The following is a 24,851-nucleotide window of genomic DNA, read 5'->3' as shown; positions in this document are numbered from 1 at the left end:
TCCGCTCCGTTAGCCCGTTTGGCTCAGCGGGGATTCCTCCGTTAATCCCCGCTGAGCTGTCGGCGGACAGGGCGGTCCCCGCACACAGTGCAGAGACCGCCCTGTCTCTCCTCCGCTCTCCCCTATGGGGAATCGGATGAATACGGACCGTGTGTCCGTATTCATCCGATCCTTTCCGCCGGACGGAAGAAAAATAGGGTTTTCTTCCGTCCGCAAAAGCGGATCTTTGCGGATGGTTGCGGACGTTAGCGGATGCATCATCTGCTAACGTCTGCAATCCCATAGGGATACATTACAAGTCCGTAAACGGACTTGTAATAAACGGACCGTTTGTCCGTGTGTGTGAAAGGGCCCTTACACAGTATGGAGGATTAACCCTTTAGGTTCCACAATGAATATAATAAGCATGCTATACATACTGATTTTACGGTTGTGGTTTAAGTAACACTTTAACACACTTACAGGTACATAAGCATCTACATGGGTAAATATTATTATTTTTTGTTTCCAATAACTTTTATTTAAACGGTACATAAAAAACATATATACATTTTTGAAAAAGCCGTTTATCATGCATAATCAGCCAACATTAAATTCAAAGTAGTAAATAACATATAAAGGTTCATTGCTTCTACGCCGCCTTGATGGTAATATTTCCTCAACACATCAGAAGATCATTACCCAAATAGCTAATCCAGGGGTACAAAACATCACATCCAAGAAGTATAGGAATTGACAGAAAGGAAGAAAGTATTCCATTCGATAGAAAAAGGTCAGATAAATATTTTTGAACCGTAACAGAGCTGTATACAGTAAGGAAAAAAAATCAGTGCATTCTTTTCACCAGCCATTTCATTTAGAATTCTCTAAAATAAAAATATTGTACAAATATGGAACCTTTTCTGTATTGAAAAGCTATGCACCTTGGAGTCTTTTATATTTGTGTTTCCAACAAAGAGGAAAACAATAGCTAAATATTTACTTATTGAATATTTGACTGCTCAGTCAAATGTCGGTATGATATTTCATCTCAGATATGATGCAGTTGGAAAAAAAAATCCTGTGAAACCTAATTATTAATTTGTATTGACAAATATATCTTTTATTTTACCTTTGCGCAGTCTTCTCTTCTGAGTGCAGTTCTGGGTGAATTACCAAAAGATAAAGGCTTTGTGGACATCAGAGGAAGAATCGCCTATGTCTCCCAGCAGCCCTGGGTGTTTTCAGGCACTGTCAGAAGTAACATATTATTTGGGAAGGAATACATTCGAGAGAAATATGAAAGAGTCCTGAGGGTGTGTGCACTGAAAAAGGTATTTATCTAAACAAGGTGTTTTGCTGCAGATTTGTGCTAATGGTGTTTCAGGCATTTTATCAGGATTGTGATTTAGTTTTTCTTGGAAACAGACAGAGCAGTTGTGATTCAAAGATATCTTAAACAGAACTGCCTAGAGCGTGTCATGGAAACCAGAGCTTCACATGACTGCGGTTATAGTAGTGTTTGCCAGATTGAGCTTTTATTTGTACAATGAACACTACACTGTAATGTATCACAGCACTAAATGCACCCCTGTTAACAATAGCACACATACCACTTGAGGGGTAAGGCTGTGAAAACCGAAACACTTGTGCTGTTTGATGCAATGCATGCGTGATAATGTTCGTTATCTTGTATGTTCTTGTGCTGTGCATCAAGGCACTCATTCTTTTAAGTGGGCTGTCGACACACTTCAGTGGACCAGAATTGCACTATTTTTGTTACTATGCAGCTTACCACAACACTAAGCCGGGCGCGGCCCTGTGTTCTGATTACAATACCAAACAGCAAATGGAGACCAAGACCAGTCAACCATACAAAGTAGTTCCATCAAAGAACAATGGATTCCCACCTATGCATTTTTAGTGCATTTTGCAGATTTGCACTGCAGTCCACTTAACATGGTTTCTTATGGAATACGTTCTGTAGTGCAAAATGCACTAAAAATGCATAGGTGTGAATCGGGCCTAAAATTTGCATTATTACAAAAAAAATTGTATTGATAGTACAGCAAATACCCAGCGTTTAGTTAACAGGCTAATTACTGATAATCCCAAATGGACGTTATGGATAGCAAGTTGACAGGCATAGAGAAATCCTAGTTGATTTGATCAGAAGGTTCAGCTTAGTCCTCCACTTGAAGTTAATAAATGACAGGCTATCCTGTATGTAGCACTAATGGTTCAGCATAAGAGTCCACTGATTAATTTACAAAAAGTAGTCGGCAAGCAATTAAATGTCCAGCAGCAGCAAAGTAGAGAAACAATAGGCAGGGAAGTGGCAGACAGTTGGCAAGATAGTAGCAGAGTGGTAGCAAATAACTGGCAGTAATCAAAACAGGAACAGCCAGGAAACTTGCATATTACAGCTCAAACTGCCATTGACAGCTGTGTCAATTTTCAGTCTGCACAATACAAGTCTCAAGTGCAAAACATGACAGTCCTGGGGTACATAGCTCGGTCCAAGACGTTGCTGAACAGCATTGGTGTGTATATATAGCTCACTACTCCTTTTGGCACCAATCATCCTCCAGAAATCGGAGCTGATTTATCTCCTGTCAGTGCTGTTCTGTGATCATTTCCGCCACATTAGCCATGCATCCATCCTCTCGGGTATTGCGATTAGTGTGGAATGGCAGGTTGGACAGGCAACCTGGCGTGCGGGTGTGGTGACATGATCATGCCAACTTGTTTCGCTCACTGGTCATGTGAGCTTCCTCTGGACAAAGCATCATTAGATCTGCTGGTCTAAAGGCTCCCAGATGCACTTACAACATTTCCCCTAGCAGGGACTCCCATCCCACAAGATAGCCATCAACAATTTCAATGCAAAGTAAAGGCAAGAGTAGATTGGTCCCTCATGGATCCTAGATGGTATAAACCCTCTTATTTCCTTTAACCTTTCAACCCAGAGTACCACCTACAGACTATTGAACCTTCTAAACCAGGGGCCTCCAAACTTTCTAAACCAAGGGCCAGTTTACTACCGTTCAAACTTTTGGGGGGCTTGAGTGTGGCAATTGCGGGTAGAAATTTATCCTGGTGTCAGTGGGAGTTAAAAAAGCATCTTTGGTGTTAAGGGGAGGAATAGCAGCCCGTTGTTGGTGTCAGTGAGAGGAATCGTGCCCATCATTGGTGTCAGCAGGAGAAATAGTGTCCCATCATTGGTATCAGTAGGAGGAAAAGTTCCCCATTTTTGGCATCAGTGGGAGAAATGGTGCCCTATTGTTAAAGGAACTGCAGTCTGCTCACATAATTTGTAATAAAAACATATTTTCAATTCTGAAGCTTCCCTCCAACCATTTTATATATATTATTTTATATATACTGTCATTCTGTACTTGCCAAATATGCTGCTGCAGAGATCTCCCTCTACGGAGTCTGGCTGCAATCATTTTAACTGTGGGCAGCTGAAGCTGCTGTCTGTTCACTTTCTGGATTTGCAGACAGACACACACACACCTCCAGCTCTGCAGCTCTCATTGGCCCTCATATGACTCATCCACTCTCCCTACCTGGCAAATTCTCACAAGAGTAAGAGGGCTGCGCATGATGTCATAAGCCTAGGCTTTTTACTAGACAAGAAACAGGAAGTGGGCCGTATAAGGTATTTACTGGCAGAAAACAAATGTTTTACTATGCAAAGTTAAAACGACAAGAGCAGAAGATTTAATAGAGGAAAAGATGAAAAAATGACTGAAGTCCTGCTTTAATGTCAGTAGCAGGAATTCTGCCCCATTGTTGGTGTCAGTGGGAGGAATAGGGTCTTGTATCAGTGGGAAGAAAAGTGCCCCAAGGGCCGGATAAAGAGCCACATTCGGCCCCTGGGCCACAGTTTTGAGACCACTGTTCTAAACTATTGCTTCAATAATACAATAAAGTCCCATTGGGTAATCCCAGAAGCTCAGCACACAGAGAAAATTACAGGAAAAGCGCTAAGGGTCCAGAAACACTTGCAGACTCCTCTTTATTATAAAGTCCCTTTGGAAACTAGGGAACCCAACCTAAACATATTTTTTTTTTCTCCTAATGCAGAAGGACCGTATTAAAGTCTCCTCTGCGGCTGAATAATTTTAAGATCTAAGGGCCAGATTCACAGAAAAAGTACGCCGGAGTATATGCTGATACTCCTGCGTACTTTCAAATTTGCCGCGTCGTATCTTTATTTTGAATTCTCAAACAAAGATACAACGGCATTTGGCTAAGATCCGACAGACGTACGGCTTCGTACGCCTTCGGATCTTAGGATGCAATACTTCGGCGCCCGCTGGGTGGAGTTCGCATCGTTTTCCGTGTCGGGTATGCTAATTTGCTGTTTACAGCGATCCACGAAGGTATGCGCGTTCGTCGCATTCTCTTACGTCGTCGCTAGTCGGCTTTTCCTGTCGTAAAGTTGCGATTGCTATTTAGGTGGTGTAAAAATAGACAGCCCATGTTAAAGTATGGCCGTTGTTTGCGTAAGACGTCCGGGAATAGGAAAGGACGTAACGCACATCGCCGTTCAAAAAATTACGTTGGTGCGACGTCACTTCGCGCAAAGCACGGCAAGAATTTGAATTAGGCGGGCTTGCGCCGGACGGCTTTACGCTACGCCGCCGCAAGTTTACAGGCAAGTGCTTTGTGAATCAAGCACTTGCGCTGAAAACTTGCGGCGGTGTAACGTAAATGACATGCGTTACGCCGCCGCAAATGTATGTGAATCTGGCCCTAAAAGCCTTTCACTTCAAGGAAGGCCGCAAAGCGTTGTGCAACTGGACTATCATCATCCTTGTTCCTAATACTGTCATGGTGTTCACCGATGTGGATCCGAATTGAATATAGAGGACCCATGCGATACCACAGTTAATAAAATGTCTGATATGATACACCTTCTGGTTATCCTCATGGCTGAACACATCTATACTGTAGCTGCTGACATTTACCTGTCCAGCACTGTATCCAGCACCGTACTCAGGCTTGTTCTTCACTGATATTCGGGTCCCGGGGCACCATGATGAGAGTGGGAAGCCTGCTGTGAAGCAGCTTTACAACTTGCCCCCCCCCACTGTGCAAGCTACGTTGCATTGTGTAAATGGTTCCGTAGCGTCCTAGGACCGGTGACTTATCCCATAAGGTTGCAGAGAGGGGGGGACTCCCACTGGAATCACTTGGGCAATTCCAGTGGAAGTAGGGAGCATGTACCTGACAAAACTAGGTACCTGCTCTCTTAAAAAAAAAAGATATGCTGCTCCGATGCCATCGCTTGATGGAGGAGCGTTGCCATCGCTTGATGGAGGAGCGTTGCCATCGCTTGATGGAGGAGCGTTGCCATCGCTTGATGGAGGAGCGTTGCCATCGCTTGATGGAGGAGCGTTGCCATCGCTTGATGGAGGAGCGTTGCCATCGCTTGATGGAGGAGCGTTGCCATCGCTTGATGGAGGAGCGTTGCCATCGCTTGATGGAGGAGCGTTGCCATCGCTTGATGGAGGAGCGTTGCCATCGCTTGATGGAGGAGCGTTGCCATCGCTTGATGGAGGAGCGTTGCCATCGCTTGATGGAGGAGCGTTGCCATCGCTTGATGGAGGAGCGTTGCCATCGCTTGATGGAGGAGCGTTGCCATCGCTTGATGGAGGAGCGTTGCCATAGCTTGATGGTGGAGCGATGCCATCGCTTGATGGTGGAGCGTTGCCATCGCTTGAGGAGGAGAAGGAGGAGGGGAACTTTATAGTTTTTTAGTTAAGTTTCACTTTCACTTTAACTGCCACTGTCCCAAGATGCACGCAATTTCCTTTTTTGCTTCCCTATTACCCAGTTTTGCCACTGGGAGGCGATGGATGGAGTCTTGTTTGAGTTCCTGAAATCTTTAGGCTCTGGACCCTCTTGGTTCCCCATCTTACAGTGCTAGGTGCCTGACTGGCCATCACCAAGCACCAGTGCTGTAAGTAAGAGGAGTGCGTTGAACATGCTGTCTTTACTTATACCTAGAATTAACATATATTTCTCTTTTATCCTTGATAATCAAATGGAGCAAGAGGGAAGCCAAGGTATAGTAAGTCTGTATTGTTGGGGAGGACAGCAGTCAATTCAACCACAAATTTGTTTTAAGAGTGAAGATTTGTATACATGTCCATTTCTGATTGGTTACATAGATTATAAGGTTGAACAAAAAGGCACAGGTCCCTCCAGTTCAACCTATGTGTGTGTGTGATTATTTTTCTCGAACAATTCCCATAGCCCTGTATATTCTGCTTCCGAAGGAAGACATTTAAACGTTTTTCTTAAAAACAAATTGTAAGTTGTAACATTTTTGGATAAACCCCACAGAAAGTTGCAGATACTGTGTAATGTGGAAATAAAAGATTTCCTTGTTTATGAATCTAATATTTCACAGAGGAGGGTGTTCTTCTTCTTCTTTTTTTTTTTTTTTTTTTTTTTTCCTTACTGTGCATTTTACTTTTGTGTATAGATTTGTTGTATTAAGACTGAGTTACAAAATTGTTGCTGTAACCCTCACAGGACATGCTGCAGTTAGATGACGGTGACCTGACTATGATCGGAGATCGTGGTGTTACACTAAGTGGAGGACAGAAAGCGCGTGTGAATCTAGCCAGGTAGGTCACTTATTATGTAATATGTAACAGTGTAGTATAAGCTGGCCAGATATAATAGGTAACAATGTAACATGTGCATGCTTGCGGTGCTTGATCATAGTTCAGAATGGCTATGGGATATTTACAGCATACCATCTTCTAACTAAAGCTAACACACGCAGTACTGAAAAATGGTGTAAAATAAATTTGCCTATCTCTCTCTCGCCACTTTGGCAGAATTTAATTCACTGTTCCCAATGTGGAAGAGTCACTGTACACAATCTGAATGTACATAATACACTTTAATTTTGCCAAAACAATGTAATATAATGACCTGCCGCAACAATGAAATACATTTATATCCATTGAGGAAGGCCCTTGCATTACATAGTTGTTGGTTAGATCTAAAGGAGATTGTACAATTGGATTTTAAAGAGTGTGGCAAACTTAAAGCTCTCCATACTTCTTTCACCCACACATACTGTATGACCAGATTGGGCAAACGCAGAAAATCTGAACCCACAGTACATACCGTATTTATCGGCGTATAACACCCACAGGCATATAACATGCACCCTAACCTTAAAGCGGGAGTTCACCCATTTGTAAAAAAAAAAATTTTCTCCCCTTAGCTTCCTGCTCGTTCGGTCTAGGGGAATCGGCTATTTGTATTAAAATATGAGCTGTACTTACCCGTTTTCGAGCTGCATCTTCTTCCGTTGCTTCCGGGTATGGGTCTTCGGGAGCGGGCGTTCCTTCTTGATTGACAGTCTTCCGAGAGGCTTCCGACGGTCGCATCCATCGCGTCACTAGTAGCCGAAGGAAGCCGAACGTCGGTGCGGCTCTATACTGCGCCTGCGCACCGACGTTCGGCTTCTTTCGAAAAATCGAGACGCGATGGATGCGACCGTCGGAAGCCTCTTGGAAGCCTGTCAATCAAGAAGGAACGCCCATTCCCGAAGCCCATACCCGGAAGCGACGGAGAGGATGCATCTCGTAAACGGGTAAGTACTGCACATATTTTAAAATAAATAGCCGATTCCCCTAGAGAAAACGAGCAGGAATCTAAGGGGGAAAAGTGCCCTCTAAGGGTGAACCCCCGCTTTAAGAGGGAAGTTTCAGGGAAAAAAAATTCCACAGCCCCCTGCGTATAACACGCAGGCACAGTTTACCCTCTATTTTCAGGGTAAAAAAGTGAGTGTTATACGCCAATAAATACAGTAAATGCTCATAAACAGGCTAAAGTCACTGTTTTCAGTTCTACTGTATATATTCACTTTAAGCTTGAAATATGTTGCTCTACCTCGTACCCATTCCAGTTACAGGGAAACTCGCATATCAAAGCGAGTTTCCCCATTGAAGTCAATGTTGACTAAAATAATTTGTTCCGCATTGACTTCAATGGCATGAAATGCCGCATGTGGCCAGAGGTGGTGGGGTGCTGGAGAGCCTTGTAAATACACGGAAAGGCCCGAGCACTCGGCTGACCTCAGAAAACCTTGGAAAGGCTCTGGAACTGAGTATTTCCGAGTGTTTCCAAGCATTTCCAAACGGCTCCGCTCGGCTCTGCCCCCCCACCTCAGGACAAACGCAGTACTGCACACCGCTTGAATCCTGCTCGTTTTGCGAAAACACTCGCAAACCAAGTTAGGCTTTTAAAAAATGCAATGCTCGTATTGCGAAACACTCGTTAACCGCATTACTCGCAATCCAAGGTTCCACTGTATAGTCTACATTGATCTGACTGAACTGTATTTGGGTATCTGAAAGATACCTGAAAGATGGGCCAATACATTCTCAGATTTATTGCATAGAATACTTATTTTAGAAGTTTTCTTGTAATGATTTGCATGTGTATGAGCTGCCCATTGGGGTATGTATGTACATCTTGGACCATTTGCTTTATTCCCCACATGATTTGAGCAGTTGTCACAAGCACGATGTGGAACTACTGGTTATATTGCTTTTTTGCTTAAAGTGTTAATAAACCCACAGCACTAAAATCACTCTGTATATGCATATGCAGTAAAGCATACTTGTTATACTCACTGTGGAACCTAAGGGGGTAATCCTCTGCATTGTGAAAAAAGGCGGTTTGATCCGGTCTTCTCTGATCCTCCACTTCTTCCACAGTCCCCAAACCATCTCATGTAAAAACGGAACCTTGGGGGCAAGCTGCACATTCTCAGTTTGGTGTGTATTGCTTGAGTTTTTTTTCTTGGGAGAGTGCATGTGATCATTACAGGGCCAATCGGCACTGTCCAGACAGAGGGTCAGGGGTCCTGCAGCCTCATAGGACAATGAGGGGAGAATGAAAACACCTCCTACAAGCTTTAACCAGTGCGACACTGATAGAAGTCACAAGACTGCTATATACTGCTGATGAGAAAAGGTATTATTTAGCAGTTTATATTTACCAAAACTATTTCATTTCCATGTTCTGTGAGAAACCAGATATAGTGAATGCAGGGTCCTGGGTTTAGTAACACCTTAAGCTTGCAAGGTTCTATTTGAAATCTAATCAGTTTTGTGATGGAGTATATTGGACTTTTAGGCTGCAATGTGGAATTTTTGTGTAGGTAACAAAAGATATAATTTTTTTTTTTTTTTTTAATGCAGCATTACCAATGAATATTGCTATCCAAGTACTCGCATACAGATCATGTTCCCTGAAGGTTGATAATTTGCTGGTCTTAAAAAGGATTGTCCCCCCATCCTCTGCACAGCTTGACAATGGGGTTGATTTACTAAAGGCAAATCCACTGTGCACTACAAGGGCACTTGGAAGTGCAGTCACTGTACATCTGATAAGAAGGATCTGAAATGAGGGGAAGCTCTGCTGATTTTATCATCCAATCATATGCAAGCAAAAATTCATTTTTTTTTCCCCTTGCATGTCCCCCTCAGATCTACAGAGACTGCACTTCCAAGTGCACTTGCAATGCACTTGTAGTGCAAAGTGGATTTTCCTTTAGTAAATCAAGCCCAATGTGTTATATAAACATTGATGAACTTATTCTTGTTCTACAGGGCAGTTTATCAAGATGCTGACATTTATCTTTTGGATGATCCCCTGAGTGCTGTTGATGCTGAGGTTGGGAGGCATTTGTTTGAAAAGTATGTATACTATATTGCTTTCGATGTATGTCTTTGTAAGTATCCTTTCCATTACAAGTTAATTAGATTAATACAAACATTCAAGTTATATAGTTGAAAGAATAAGTTACAATTGGTATGCAATAAAAAAAGGTGTGGTAAAAAAAATATGTGGAGCATCCCTAGAACTGATAACCCCCAATGATTTAATTGTGGAAAGATATAATATTTGTAAATACCCTTCTAGCATAGAGAGAAAATGCAGTGTCAATAGATGCACACAGCCTGCCTCAAAATCGAACCATTGTGTGCCCCCATAGGAAGCAACTTCCTATGGAAGGCACACAAAGAAGACAAGGAGGAGCCAGTAGCGCTAACGGGGATCCCAGAAGAGGAGGATCGGGACTGATCTGTGCAAAACCATTGAACAGAAGTGAACCTTTACAATTGCTTTAACTTAAATCTATTATTTCCTACGAGAGCTGAAAATAACAATAATTTGGCAAATGTCTTTTGGTTTCATGACACAGACATCACTAAAAACCTTTAAAGGGGTTCTAACCCTTCTTCAGTCTTTCAAAACTTAAAAAAACTTTTTGTCTGGAGTTCAACTTTAAAGGAATTTTAGTTTTTCATTTTTGCTCAGGACTGCCTTCCATATAGTGAAAACAGTGCACCCTTCAATGTTCCAGTTATTGTATTTGCTGGCGCATAAGACTACCTTTTACACCTAAAAAAAATGGGCAAAAAGCAGGGGTCGTCTTATACGCCGGGTGACCTGCTCGGATGCCTGCTGGATGTGCGGTAATACTGTATGTAGCTTCGGCTACATACAGTATATACCGCTTAGCCAATCCCAGTGAGCGATTTATTCAAATGGAGTACAGAGCCTGCTCGGATTGGAGTAACAACCTCTGCCAATCCGAGCAGGCTACATACAGTAGCCTGCTCGGATTGACTTTGAGAGTCAGAGAAGCGTGGGCTGATGATGTTCCAGCCTCTGCCAATCCAAGCAGGCTTTGTATTCATTAATAGAATACATCGCTCGCCGTGATTGGCTCCAGCAAGAATGAAGAATATGGCTCCAGAAGGAAGAAATATAAAGAGTCGGAAGGGTGGTCGTCTTATACGGTGAGTACAGGCAAAAAATCTTCAACTGTAAAATTAGGGGGTCGTCTTTTATACACCCGGTCGCCTTATACATTGGCAAATACGGTACCTTCAGAGGTGCATATATCTAGGTGACAACACAGCAGCAAATTTGGGACAACTGCCACCCCCTAACAGGAAGGGCCTAATAAGGACCTTCATGGCAGGTTCACTAGGTTTTAATTCAATAAAAGCTGCAAAATGTTTAAAGGGTATAAATAACTTTTAAAATTACATTGCCATGGAAATTGTACAGTAAAATGTTGGGTTCCCGGGCTTAATTCTGTTTTAAAAATGAATAGATAAAGTACATAACCTCTGAATCCCCATTCAGTGTATGTATGTAGCACCCTCTACCTTAAGCAGGTAGGTGCTAGTGTAGGTTTTTGTGTAAGCTGCCAGCACAGGTAAATTTAAGCATGCCTATGCTGTGATCTAGGCCTGTTTGTTTTGATCTGGGGGCAGGGGAGTGGTTTAGTATAGAAGTAGGTGACTGACATGTGCCTCAGCTCTTGGGCACCTCCTCTGTTTCTGGAAAACATGTTCTGGAAAAGGGGCAGGGCAAAGAGCTGGAGTGATGTGGGGTACATGTGAGGCTCTCTGACCAATCCCCCAACTAGGATTGGCAGGGTGCAGGCCTCCTACATATATACCCATGGTCGGCCTTCTGGAGGAGTTGTTGATGGCAGGGTGAACTGGATGATGGGGTGTTGGATTGTCATGTCTGAGGGAACCCCCTTAGTGAGGGGGGTGGGGGTGTATCTCAGTCAGGGAGCTTGGGAGCTGGGCGGGAGCCTCTCCTTAAACGGTCATGGAGAGGTGTCCTGGAACAGGAGCTGGAAGGACGGTTGGTAAGCATGTCCGGAGTAAAGTCTTTGTGTTGGTGAGTGGAACGCACAGTGGAAAGTTCTGGAAGAGACATGCCAAGGGAGCTGGATGTAGAACCAGAGGGCAGAGGGAGAGACTGTGGGAGTTTTGTGTCAAGTCACTGCAGCCAGGAGGGCGGGCAGGATTTGCAAGTCAGAACTTGCTGGAATCAGTAGTCCATCTATATTTATTCTTGAGTAAATCGGTTGCTACCACAAAAGAGTACTGCAGGCCCGGCCTACAAAGGGCTATCAAGTAAAGACACTGGGTCCTATTCAGAGTGAGTCCTAGTCATGTGCTGATGGTGTGAGAGGAGTACTAAAGTTGGACAGTGAAGTAGCGTGCTGGAAGAAGTGTTATGACTTAAGTCTGTCAAGTTTAGGGTCAGCCATTTTGTTCTGAGAAGTTTGGTGCAGTTACTTTGTAGAATAAATTTATCCTATGGCCATCCCATGTCCCTTTTTCCCAACCAAGTTTAATCCCCTTATAAAAACAACAAAAAAATAAGAAAGAAACTGCTCATTGACTGAGAAGTGTGTCTAATGGATGTCTGGCCGCAGGGTGAAATGTGTGGATGCTTTAACACGTAGCAACCACGCAGGGCCATCGCTAGGTGTATGGCACTACAATTTCACATTTCTTTTTCATATGGTGTTTGTGTCTCCTAATAGCAGGCTTTATGGGATTTTTATCAAAAATATATAAGGTACAAATATTCTTTAAAAAAAGTATATGGTTAGGCAGACACTTTGGGCTTGGGTTGTATATTATATGTGTTGTTTGTATGTGTGAACAACTTTTACACAGATTTATAAAGTAGTGGCATCATAAAATAAGAGTAAAAACCACATCGGCAAAGTAAAAAAAGGCCTCTGCCAGTCTCTCTACTCGCCTTTTAGATCTCCTATTTCGCATTGGGTACCCTGTTGATTGGTGTGCATCCTTGTTGTCACTCTATGGGATTGATCTGTGCTGTCGTTTTGCGCATATGAAGCACAAAGCAGGTGAATTGGTGGAATGGAGAGGAATGTCTACAGTAGCAGAAGGACCTGCTTTAGAGGCAGTGGGGGAACAAGGAGTTCTGGAGCTTTGATAGTGACAGGGTCTGTAAAATCTGGTTAGAAAACTGGGTAGTAAATCTGTGTATCTTGTCCATTATATTTTAATATTCATACATTTTTTAACAATTTTTATTGCTGCATGTGAATAGGTATACAATAGAACATTCAGAAGATGGTATATTTTAAAATACAGAACAAATATACTTTGAACATTAAAAAAAAAAAAAAAAAAAACACTGACAAATGCACACCTCATAGTAATTTTACACAGTATGTGTACTCCACCCAAGCTGACCATCCTAAAGGGTTACGTTATGAGCGCTGCTACCCCATAAAGAACAACCAAATCATCTTATTCACATATAGCATTTAGAGCCGGTTCACACTGGGGCGACCTGGCATCAGTCTTGAAGTTGCCCCAAGTTGCCCCAAGTCGTCCCAAGTTGTGTGGTTGAGAAAATCAATGGAAGTGAATGGAGCCGTCTTAATACACACTACTGAAGTCTCTCCGACTTCAGAAAAGGTTCCTGTACTACTTCAATCCGACTTCTAGGCAACTTGTACCCATTGATTTCAATGGAAGTTGCCTCAGAAGTCTGATCACTGTCTTAACTGAAGCAACAATACAGGAAGATAACATGCATTTCTCAGGCAAACCCCTCCCTCCCCCTCCCTCCCACAGAGCTGATTGTTGTTTGATTGGCCACTGGAAAGCCTCCTGTCCTGAAGGCGACTTGAAGTTGCCTTGTACTGTCCTGGAGGCAACTTGAAGTTGCCTTGTAAGTTGCCTGATGATTCATACTCAACTCGTGTCCAAGTTGCCTCCCAAAGTTGTGCTGGAAGTCATGTTGCCCCAGTGTGAACCGGCTCTTAGTGTGAATATTTATATATAAAAAAAAAAAACGAACAAACCTCTAGGCAATCCCAACAAACCTAATACTAGGGTAAAATGAACAAAACCCACAACCTTACCGGAGTGAACCCCACCCTCCATCCCTGCATCTAAATCCAGAGTTGCACAACACCTCATAGTCTCAAAACTCTTTCAAATAAGTAACATTATACAACATGCAGAACACCTTACCAACCACCTGAGTTTATGCCACTGTCCCCCTCTACTATTTCTATGGGTTATTAGTTACCGTTGCAGAAGAATCCGCCCATCTGTGCCACATTTTCTAAAACAATTTGGGCACCTTCTAGCCTCATATGTCCTCTCATAGAGTGATCAGAATTACCCAGTTTTTTCCAGGCTGCCAGTTCAAGAGTATCAGTACGTATCCAGTTTTAATTAGTGGGAATGCTCAATAGCATTCCCAGTTTTGTTATTAGTTTATTATTCTTATTCATTTTAACTTTAATTTTATTCCATACGTTTTTTTAGCTCTGTGTAACTTCTGCATACTTTCAGCTATTAAACCCATTCAACTTTTAAAATGTTCAGCTAATGATGGGACCTCAACTTTTTTTCTATTTATACTTTTTAAAATATTAAGCTTTTTAACACTTTTTTTTTTTTTTTTTTACATTGAAGTCAATGAGAGCATGCTTCAAATCTCTTTCCGCTTCCAAAAGTTTCAGCTCCTTCATTCTTTCACCTACAGATGCCAAACACAATTTAAAATGTTCACAAAATATTCAGCTATCCAGCTATATCTTTTCAGTTTGATATCTTTTACAGTTTTTGTGAAAAAGCTGTTTAGTGATAATTTCAGGAAATGTTATCGATTTTAACACAGTTTCTATGGGGTTGCTTAGAGTGGATGATGTAATCGCTACAGCACAGAGCTTTAAAAAAATTATCTTTGTTCCTTCTCTATAAATTGCTCTCACACCCACAAGATCTACTTGTCATACACAATTTATACATCAAAACTTAGGTATTTTTGTCTAGTTTCAGGCAATGTGCTTTTGTGATACGTCTCTTACTTTTGGCTGGTTGAGCTTCCAAATGACAAAAATTCCACACTATCTTCCATTGACTGTCCTGTATAAAATTCTTCAGATTTCCCAGCGAAACGCACAGTGAACTTCTTTTTTTAAATCGCTGACATGCCCACATTTTTATGTTTATCAACATCAATTGTATACGATGGGTTCACAAAGGCCGTGTGTCTCTAACAGTGAAGTCGCTGTTTCGATAGCATGTACTGTTGTGGATTTATTAAGGTTTTCTTGAAGGGTTCTCTCACATTGTCTCTCACTCATTAGGTGTGGGGATTAATGATCAAAGAGAAGCTTTATAAGTACTGCTTGTATGTCCTAAAGATAGTGTAGTGGTTATAGTGAATGGCTTTGGTGTGGGCTTAGCAATTCTACTATTCAGCATTCCCACTCATTTTCTGCAGGAAATGCATTTTCTAGTTGCTATTAATTATATTGCATAAAAGAACAGGAGCCCTTTAAAAAAAAAAGCTTAGTAGCGGTGTCCCTCTTCATCTTTAAGCACCCCAAAAAGGCAAACATATATTTGGGAAATCAAACCTGTCAGCTAATAATTCTGTAACTTTTGACCACAAAGCCTAACTTTAGGACACTCCCAAACCATATGCAGAAAAGATCCCCTGCAGATTTGACATTCATGGCACATGTCTGTTTCTCACTTATCCATTCTAAATAGACGCTGCAGTGTATAATACGTTCAATGCAAGTAATGTATCTGTATCATTTTGTCCCTTGAAGAAATAACAATGCCTAATGTGAGTCACAAGTACATCTACCCATAATTCCTCTGTTAAATCGGAAATTAAACTCAACCGTCAGTCATGTGCCTTATAACACTGCCTACAAAAGCCAGTACTGAATAATAGTCAGATACCAGCTTAGTGTGTTCTGGCTGCAGTAAAAGGGCTTCTATCTTGGTGTTCACAAAAGACACATACCGGAATCATGCTAAGCCAGTGCAGCATGTTTAAGTTGCACATACTGAAAATGCCACAAGGTATACCGGATTCTGCTTGCAGTTGAGAAAAGGGTTTAAACTTTCTGACCTCGTATAGGCGATGAGCATATTTCACCCCATATTGTGCACAGCGCGACCCCTCATTCAACTTATAAAATTATCCTAGATTAGGATTATACCAAAATGGGGCATTTGGAAACCAAGATGAAGCAAACATATTGCTAGAATCCGTTTAGAGGCTGCCAAGACAGCCATACCTCTCCTCTGTAAAATAAATTCAATAGTGTCTCAGAAGATGTGGCTACAGCTGCTTCCACGAACATGGCTGTGTTATTTAGCTGAGGAAACATTCTCCAATGTGCATACACTAACTGTGAAGCAACATATTACATACGCAGGTTGGGTAAGGCCAAACCAGCCCTTAGTCACCGGCAGTTGTAAAACTATATTAGGGCTCTTTCACACGGGACGGAACCTTGATGATACGCCCCGTGAACCTCCGCTTGTTCAGCGGGGATCGCTCTGCTGAGCCGGCTGATGACAAGGCTTCCCCCGCACACTGTGCAGGGACCGCCCTGTCAGATCTCCGCTCTCCCCTATGGGGGGATCGGATTAACACGGACCATCTGTCCGTGTTCATCCAATCCGCAGATGGATGGAAAAATAGTGTTTTCCTCCGTCTGCAGAATCGGAGGATTGCGGACCCGGATGAAATCGGGTGTCAGCGGATGAGATCGGGTGTCAGCGGATGTTCATCGGCTGACACCTGCAATCTCATAGGGATCAATATATGTCCCTTTTTTTCATCTGTAAACGGATGGATGAAAAAGCCGACATACGGTCCGCATGTGTGAAAGAGACCTTGGACTCTAATAAAATCACACCAAGATACTTAAACTTATCCAACACTGCCAGAGGACAGCCGCTAATGGGCGGCATAGTCTTTTGGCCATCCAGGGGGGACAACGAATTTAGCCCAGTTTATTCTGAAGCCTGAATAATCCCCAAATTCCTGAATAAGCGAGATGGCCTTGGACAATGAAGTATGAGAATCTTTTAAAGATGATAGCAAATCGTCTGCGTAAAAGGGTATGCATTCTTCAAGCAACCATATTTGCAGGCCCTATACGTCTACATCCTCTCTCAACTTCGCAGCCAGTGGCTCAATGGCCAGTGCGAATAAGAGAGGCGATGGAGGGCAACCCTGCCTGGTTCCCCCTATAGATGGTGAAAGCATTCAATATGAGCCTATTAATTTCAATGTGAGCCCTAGGCTCACAATATAAAAGCTTTACCCAGAAGATAAACCTAGATCCAAAACCAAACCTAGTCAATGCCGGGAAAAGATATACCCATTCTACGGAATCGAAAGCTTTTTTTTTTTTTGTATCTAGTGATGCAATCACTAATTATATTGTAATGTATTTTATATAATGCCATATACAGCTGGCACAAGATGGCAGTTTTGACAATTCTTCTTCCCTGCTAGTATTAGGCAGTTTTGTCATTACATTACATTGACACTGGTTGGGAAGGGGTTAACATCAGGGGCGATCAAAGGTTAACTGTGTGCCTAGCTTGTGTTTTTGTATAGTGTGGGAGGCCCTTTTAATAGGGGAAGACATGGATCCTTATCCTTGCTTTGCAGGAACACAGGGCCCATGCCTTCTCTACTGACGGAACGACAATCTCTGTATGATCAGTGGATATCAAGTCCATGGTACCAGCTGAATGGATCCTGCTGTGTACAATCACAGCAGTAGTGAGCCACCAGTGGCACACATTTGTGCCTGCCAACCGGACGTGTAAGATCATGTGTGTGTATATATGTATGTATGTGTGTGTGTGTGTTTGTATATGTATATCTGCAAGTGGTTAAAGAGAAACTGCAGTCTGCTCACATAATTTGTAAAAAAAACTTTTTTGCCATTCTGAAGCTTCCCTCCAACCACTTTGCATATTATTTTATATATACTGTGATTCTGTACTTTCCAAATATGCTTCAGAAATATCCATCCGCTAAGTCTGGCTGCATCCATTTTAACTGTGAGCAGCTGGATCTGCTGCCTCTTCACTTCCTGGATTTACACAGACACACACCTCCAGCTCTGCAGCTCTCATTGACAATCTTATGACTCATCCCCCCTCCCTTCCTGACAAACTCTCAATTGAGAGTTAAAGAGAGCTGTGCATGATGTCATAAGCCTAGGCTTTTTACCAGACAAGTAACAGGATGTGGGCTGTATAAGGTTATTTTTTGGCACAAAAATGTTTTTACTATCCAAAGTTAAAACAACCAGGGCAGAAGATTTAATACATTGAAAGGTGAAAAAATGACTGAAGGTCCGCTTTAATGCATTTTATGCTTTGGATAAAACATTTTTTTTTTCGTTATTACTGCTGTCAATCGCAGCCAATGAGAAGGGAGGATAAGGCAGGGTTGAGCCCCACTCTGTGTGTCTTAACAAACGGATCAGGGTTTGGGAGCGAGCAAGCATGAGTACCCCCATAGTAAGCAGCTTGCTATGGGGCACTCAGTGGGAGAGAGGAGCCAGGAGTGTCGACGGGGGACCCGAGAAGAGGAGGATCGGGGCTTCTCTGCAAAAGCATTACACAGAGCCGGGAAGTATAATGTTTGTTATATAAAAACGAGCCTTTAGAGAGAAAATAAGCTGTTGTTGATGACGACTTTCTTACAATGCTAGTTGGCTGTCCACCACTGGCTTTAGTATTTGTATGTGTTGCTGGCCTGGATCAAACCTGCAGAAAGTAAAGTCAGGGAGACGTCCGCCTGATCTACATGCTTGTTATGGGTCAGTGACGCAGAATGTATTGAAGCCATTGGATCAGCATGACCCCTAGGCAAGGCCAGTAATGAGAGGCTATTCCAGGTTTCCTTTGATATCCACCTAGTCATATATGGCATACGAGACACAAGATTCTCCTTGTCGCCAGTCCCGTAGTAGTTGGTATGCAAGGTTTTACAGATACATTGCCAGCATAAGTGTGTTTGTGTGTAGAAATATTGTTTTCTTGGCCGAATATCTGTTGTTCTTTATGTGCAGTGCGCTATAATCCTCTCATCTGTTTATTTCACAAACTTTGTATTTCCCCCTGGTCACGAATTCTGTTGCTGTCTTTGATGTTTTGTTTTCTCCTCTAAACAGCAGCGTTATCTAAATAAATTCAGACATTTGTTTTCTTGACACAGACAGAAGATTTCTGAAGTGTATGACAATGCACAGAGAGTTACTTTGATGATTCGTCTCCCTCTCATATTCCCACAAAGTGAACCGATGCTCAATGCCTTGATTATGCCGTGAAACATATTCACTATACAGATCGCGTTTGTTAGCTGCCGAGGCCCAGGGACATAAAACATTTATCAGTTCAGCAATACTGTAAGAATTTGCACATGAAATGTGTCAAACAAAGCGCTTAAATTAAGGCATGGCAGCTTGTTATCCCAGTCTTTTTTTTTTATTATTTATCGACTCAGAATGTAAGACGAGAAATGATTGAAAATGTTCCCTATCTCCGATCTGTCAAGAGTCCTCTTGAAACGGAACATTCTTCTTTTTTCAGTTGTACGCTGTACAATAGAAGTGTATTCTTGCTGAATGTTTTCAAAAACGCTGCTTTGAATCATCCGCACAATGGAATTAAAACACCCGTCCTTCTTAACGACACGTTTTTATTAAAAGAATAAGTGTGTGGCCCTGACGTGGGCTCTGTGTGTGTGAAGGGGGATTCTGGCCTTGGACTTGTATCAATACAGTTGTCAGTGACGTTTTTATTAACTATAGAAATTCGGTGTCCTTCAGATTGCGTCTACTGTATGCTTGTTGAGAAGGCCTTGATCTGCGATTAATAGGAACCATTATTAACGATGATTGTGTGTTATTCTTGCCGAGCTTCATATAGTTGTAAAACGTCAGCGTAAACCTTTATTTTATAGTCAAATTGCAGCGAGTCATCTGCATGTTCCGACAGACATTTCAACGGATACATTTTTCAATGGTACTGTTTGTAAAACCATTTTCCAATGCTGTCTGTAAATTAGCAAGGCTTCAACAAAGGATTTATTTGTTGAAAATCTCTCTAAATGGTGAGCATTAAAATGAAACTCCAGGGAAACCACTAAAGGCATACTTTAATACAGGGGTGTCCAACCTTTTTAACCACTTGCCGCCCGCCAATGACATATTGACGGCGGCAAAGTGGTTGTCTGATCCTGACCGGACGTCATATGACGTCCTCAGGATTCTGAGCCGCTGCGCGCCCCCGGGGGCGCGCATCGCGGCGATCGTTGTTGCGGGGTGTCAGTCTGACACCCCGCAACACCGATCTCGGTAAAGAGTCTCTCACGGAGACTCTTTACCACGTGATCAGCCGTGTCGAATCACGGCTGATCACGATGTAAACAGGAAAAGCCGTTGTCGGCTCTTCCTCACTCGCGTCTGACAGACGCGAGTAGAGGAGAGCCGATCTGCGGCTCTCCTGACGGGGGGGCTCGCGCTGATTGTTTATCAGCGCAGCCCCCCCTCGGATCGCCACATGGACCACCAGGGAAGCCCACCCTGGACCACATAGCTAAATCAGTGCTGCCCCAGTGTCCATCAGTGACACCCCACATTGTCCATCAGTGCCACCCTACAGTGTCCATCAGTGCCACCCCACAGTGCCCATCCATGCCCAGTGCCCACCTATCAGTGCCCATCTGTGCCACCCATAAGTAGCCATCAGTGCCACCCATAAGTGCCGCCCATGAGTGCCCATCTGTGCCGCCTATGAGTGCCCAGTGCCGCCCATCAGTGCCGCCCATGAGTGCCCATCAGTGCCGCCTATGTGTGCCCATCAGTGCCGCCTATGTGTGCCCATCAGTGCCGCCTATGTGTGCCCATCAGTGCCGCCTATGTGTGCCCATCAGTGCCACATACAAGCGCCGCCAATCAGTGCCACCTCATCTGTGCCCGTCAGTACTACCTCATCGATGCCCATCAGTGCCATCTCATCGGTGCCCATCAGTGCCGCCATATCAGTGCCCGTAATTGAAAGAAAACTTACTTATTTACAAAAAAATTAACAGAAAAAAATAAAAACATATTTTTTTTCAAAATTTTCAGTCTTTTTTTAGTTGTTGCGCACAAAAAAAAAATCGCAGAGGTGATCAAATACCACCAAAAGAAAGCTCTATTTGTGGGGAAAAAAGGACGCCAGTTTTGTTTGGGTACAGTGTAGCATGACCGCGCAATTGCCATTCAAAGTGCGACAGTGCTGAAAGCTGAAAATTGGCTTGGGCGGGAAGGTGTATACGTGCCCTGTATGGAAGTGGTTAAAGAGGGCCACTTGAGAAACTTTGGTAACCTGTCACAGCCACAATGAGCGGAGCAGGCGGATGACAGGTCCGTGTCCACTTCCGCATATGCAGAAGTGGACACAGACACAGCCCGCTCTCCTCTATGGCCCCTCCAATCCTATCCAGCCAGACGGAAGGGAACAGATCTTCTGTTTTTATTTTTTTATGTGTATTGGATTGGAGGTAGGCGGGTGTAAAGGGACACAAATCTATTTACATCTGCCGCTTCATAGAGGTAAATGAAGGGTCCGATTGGGCTCGCCTGAAAAACAGGCAGGTGGACCCGATCGGCCTGATGGCGTGAAAGGGTCCTAAGGCTGCCTTTCACACTAATGCACTGTAGTTTACCCACACAGTAGGTGCAGCGCAGTGCACCTGTTACTTTCCTGTGGGTTAGCTGCACTTTGCCATAGAATTCTACTATATCTTGCAGGTGTGGTGCACTTTCTGATAGTGCACCAAACCCATAGGTAATAACCGAAGTCTGTGATTCAGTGCAGGTAATCCACAGGTGCACTGCACCTGCAAATTAGTTTGAAAGCAGCCCAGTGTAGCTAATGTACCAGTGTAGAGTACAGATATGACCATTTCTGTTTGATTTTAATTAAAAACTGACCTCAATTTTCACTTCTTCCTCAGTATTCCTGCAGGTATTACTGGCTGCTGTTGTCCCCTAGGCGGGTGTGGCTGCTCCTGTCCCTCAGGGCGGGTATTGCTGGTGGCTGCTGCTGTCTCCAAGAAGGCTATGGCTGGCGGCTGCTGGCTGTGGGTATGGCTGACGGCTTCTGCTGTCCCCCAAGCTGGTATGGCTGGCGGCTGCGGCTGGCGGCTGCTGCTGTCCCCCAGGTGGGTATGCCTGGTGGCTGCTACTGGCTGCCCCCCTTGGTTAGTATGCCTGGCAGGTACTGCAGGTGTTTGCTGTCCCAGGCAGAGTGCATTTGGTAATACTCTGCCTGTGACAGGAAGCATCGGCCTTGCTTCCTCTAGCGACGGCTCCGTTCTTTACACTGATGCTCGGGATGGCGGGTTGAGAACCCACTATCTGGGCTCGTCGACCCACCATCCCATAGCAGAAGGGCACGGCAGGCCACATGTGGTCTGCGGGCCAACAATTGGGCACCCCTGCTGTAAGAGGTGCTTTACTAAAACTGCAAAATCTGGTGCAGCTCTGCATAAAAACCAATTCGCTTCCATTTTTTTGCTTTATTGAACAAGCCGAAGTTAGTTAGAAGCTGATGAGCTACCATGTACAGCTCCACCAGATTTTGCACTCTCCAGTCTTTGTAAATCAATTTTCCATTGTAGTCATTGTTGCTAATGATTAGCTTTAGCTCCATTTCATGTGGATCCAGATCAGAATATTTTTCTTTTGCTTGTAGCAGGAAATCGGGTTACTCATAGGGGTACAGCAGAATTAAGATTTTGTTTGTAGTTAATATTTACATTTTTATAGTCTTATGAGTTTATTTTCTCAAATTGTGATTTTCATGAATGATGATCTTCAGGAGCAAATACTGGTAATGATTTTCTTTGTATATAATGGAAGCTTGTTTTAGTTTGATTTAGACCAAAGTTTGGGCTTTTGTGTGGTTAGAATTTTCACTGTACTTAATTGTTGTCTCCTTCTTGGAAGGTGCATCTCCCAGGCTCTTCGTAAGAAGCTCTGCATCTTGGTGACCCATCAGCTTCAGTACCTGACTGCCGCCAAACACATTCTTATCCTTAAAGAGGTATGCTTTTATTCTCAAGGTCATTGTAACTGACATTTTCACTGGGCTCAAATTCTGCAAATAAGAGAACTAAAGCTGACCATACATGGATCCAGTGCATAAAGAGCTCAGGGGTGCCACCCCCATAAAACATGCTCCCGGCCACTAATCTACATGCAGGGCACCTGACGCATTGATTCCAATGTTTTTTTTTTCTTCCGAAGCACATGATTAGCGCTGGAGGCTCTAATTGCCTTCAAAAAGGCTTGGCTCGGAGTACAGAGCACTGTGCCCTGAGCCCACTCAGTTGTTGTGACCATAGCAAATTAAAGGGGTTGTAAAGGTTTCTGAACGGTTTTTATTTTCTAAATAGGTTTCTTTAAGCTAGTGCGTTGGTTCACTTACCTTTTCCTTCGATTTCCCTTCTAAATGTTTTTTTTCTTTGTCTGAATTTCTCACTTCCTGTTCCTCCTCGGTAAGCTTGCCCCCATGATCCGAGCCGTTTTGGCTGGGGGTTAGTCGGCTTGCTCACCCCCTCCCTTGCGACTACATCCCTGTGGGGAGATGCTGTGTTCACCGCTCGGATGATGGGGGCAAGATTACTGAGGAGGAACAGGAAGTGAGAAATTCAGACAAAGAAAAAAACATTTATAAGGGAAATCGAAGGAAAAGGTAAGTACACCAACAATGCACTAGCTTAAAGGAACCTATTTAGAAAATAAAAAACAACCTTTTTAACCCCTAATATTCGCTATTGTCTTCCTGATTCTCCTCCTGGCCAATCAGGAAGTGTTTGGCTGAGAGGAGAAGCAACTGTATTGGCCACCGAGGAGCAAGCTACCGAGAAGGAGGAGACGCAGGGAAAGATGTTGTGAACCCCCCGAGGAGGAGGAGACGTAGGAAGGGGCTAAAGCTGCACACAACCTAGATGGGGTAAATGTGAGGCTGGTGGACGGACGAGCGATGGGGGGGTTGGCGATATCGACCGACCAGGGGGATGGTGGGTGATTTGCTGAATTTATAAAGCTTGTCTGAGCTGTCAGGAAGGGGGGGGGGGGTATCTGAAGTTGCACTCTGCAAAGCTCAGTGAGGAGAGCTCTGAGAGTTGATTGGAGGGAAGGGACACACCCCCTCCAAACAGGAACAGAGCTGAGGCTGTCAAACTGCTGGAGCTCCCTCCCCTGTCTGTATTTTTCTCTTGATGTCCTGAAAACTTATCAGATGTGACTCATACTGACATAAGTCACTGAGATGTGACACTTGGTGCTCTTAATTGATACAAGCACACACCTTAGAGTGATATGCTTTGTTCATATTTCATGTCTGAGGTTTACAATCACTTTAATTTATATTTTGAATAATTCAGAATAACCGTAGAAATACACTAGATAAAGTTTCCTGAGAGTCTTTCCAAAGGGATAACTTTCATCAGAGTAAATGGCAGGTATGTAAGTGAATGCCTCACCCACTGATTTTGTAAGGCATGACATTATGTTGTTGATTTACGAACACTGGAGAGTGCAAAATCTGATAGTTTTGACACTAATTAGCTTCCAGTTTTTTGTTTTTTTTCGTCAAAGCTTAATTAAACAAACTGAAGTTAGAAGCCGATTGGCTATTGTAACAGCACCCCAAATGCAAAAGGGGTTAAGGCCATTTAGGATATTCCCTTTCCGAACATAAGGCAGCTACCGACACTACACAGATGACTCAGACACATGACCTTAAGGACCCTTTCACACTGGGGCGGGAGGCGCAGTGGCAGTATAGCGGCGCTATACCGTCGGATTTTCTGCGGGATTCGGCCGCTATCGGTGCAGTATTGACCCCCACTAGCGGCCGACAAAGGGTTAATACCGCCCGCAATGCGCCTCTGCCGCAGTTTCCCATTGTTTTAAATGGGAAGGAGCGGTATACACACCGCTCCTCTCACCGCTCCAAAGATGCTGCTGGCAGGAGATTTTTTTATCTCCCGCCAGCGCATCAGGCTTTCACATTGAGTATGCAGTGCAGGAGTTTTTCAGGCGGTATAGCAGCGCTATTTTTAGCGCTGTACCGCCTGAAAAACTCCTCAGTGTGAAAGGGGTCTTAGGCTTCCCAGAA

The 24,851-nt window shown here is 43.5% G+C and overlaps 1 protein-coding gene across 1 annotated transcript in view; it reads left to right on the top strand.

Moving 5' to 3' along the window:
* Positions 1–24,851, top strand: part of ABCC4 (ATP binding cassette subfamily C member 4) — a 344,218-nt gene that overhangs the window by 123,746 nt on the left and 195,621 nt on the right. The window contains exons 11-14 of the mRNA XM_040336098.1: positions 1,122–1,313; positions 6,532–6,626; positions 9,636–9,722; positions 22,673–22,769. Of these exons, the coding sequence (XP_040192032.1) occupies positions 1,122–1,313; positions 6,532–6,626; positions 9,636–9,722; positions 22,673–22,769 (471 nt within the window). The remainder of the gene's footprint in view (positions 1–1,121; positions 1,314–6,531; positions 6,627–9,635; positions 9,723–22,672; positions 22,770–24,851) is intronic.

Source organism: Rana temporaria, chromosome 2 (assembly GCF_905171775.1).
Source record: "Rana temporaria chromosome 2, aRanTem1.1, whole genome shotgun sequence".
Classification (NCBI taxonomy): domain Eukaryota; kingdom Metazoa; phylum Chordata; class Amphibia; order Anura; family Ranidae; genus Rana; species Rana temporaria.
The sequence above is the reverse complement of the archived record's forward strand: the minus strand, read 5'-3'. Positions and strand labels throughout refer to the sequence as shown.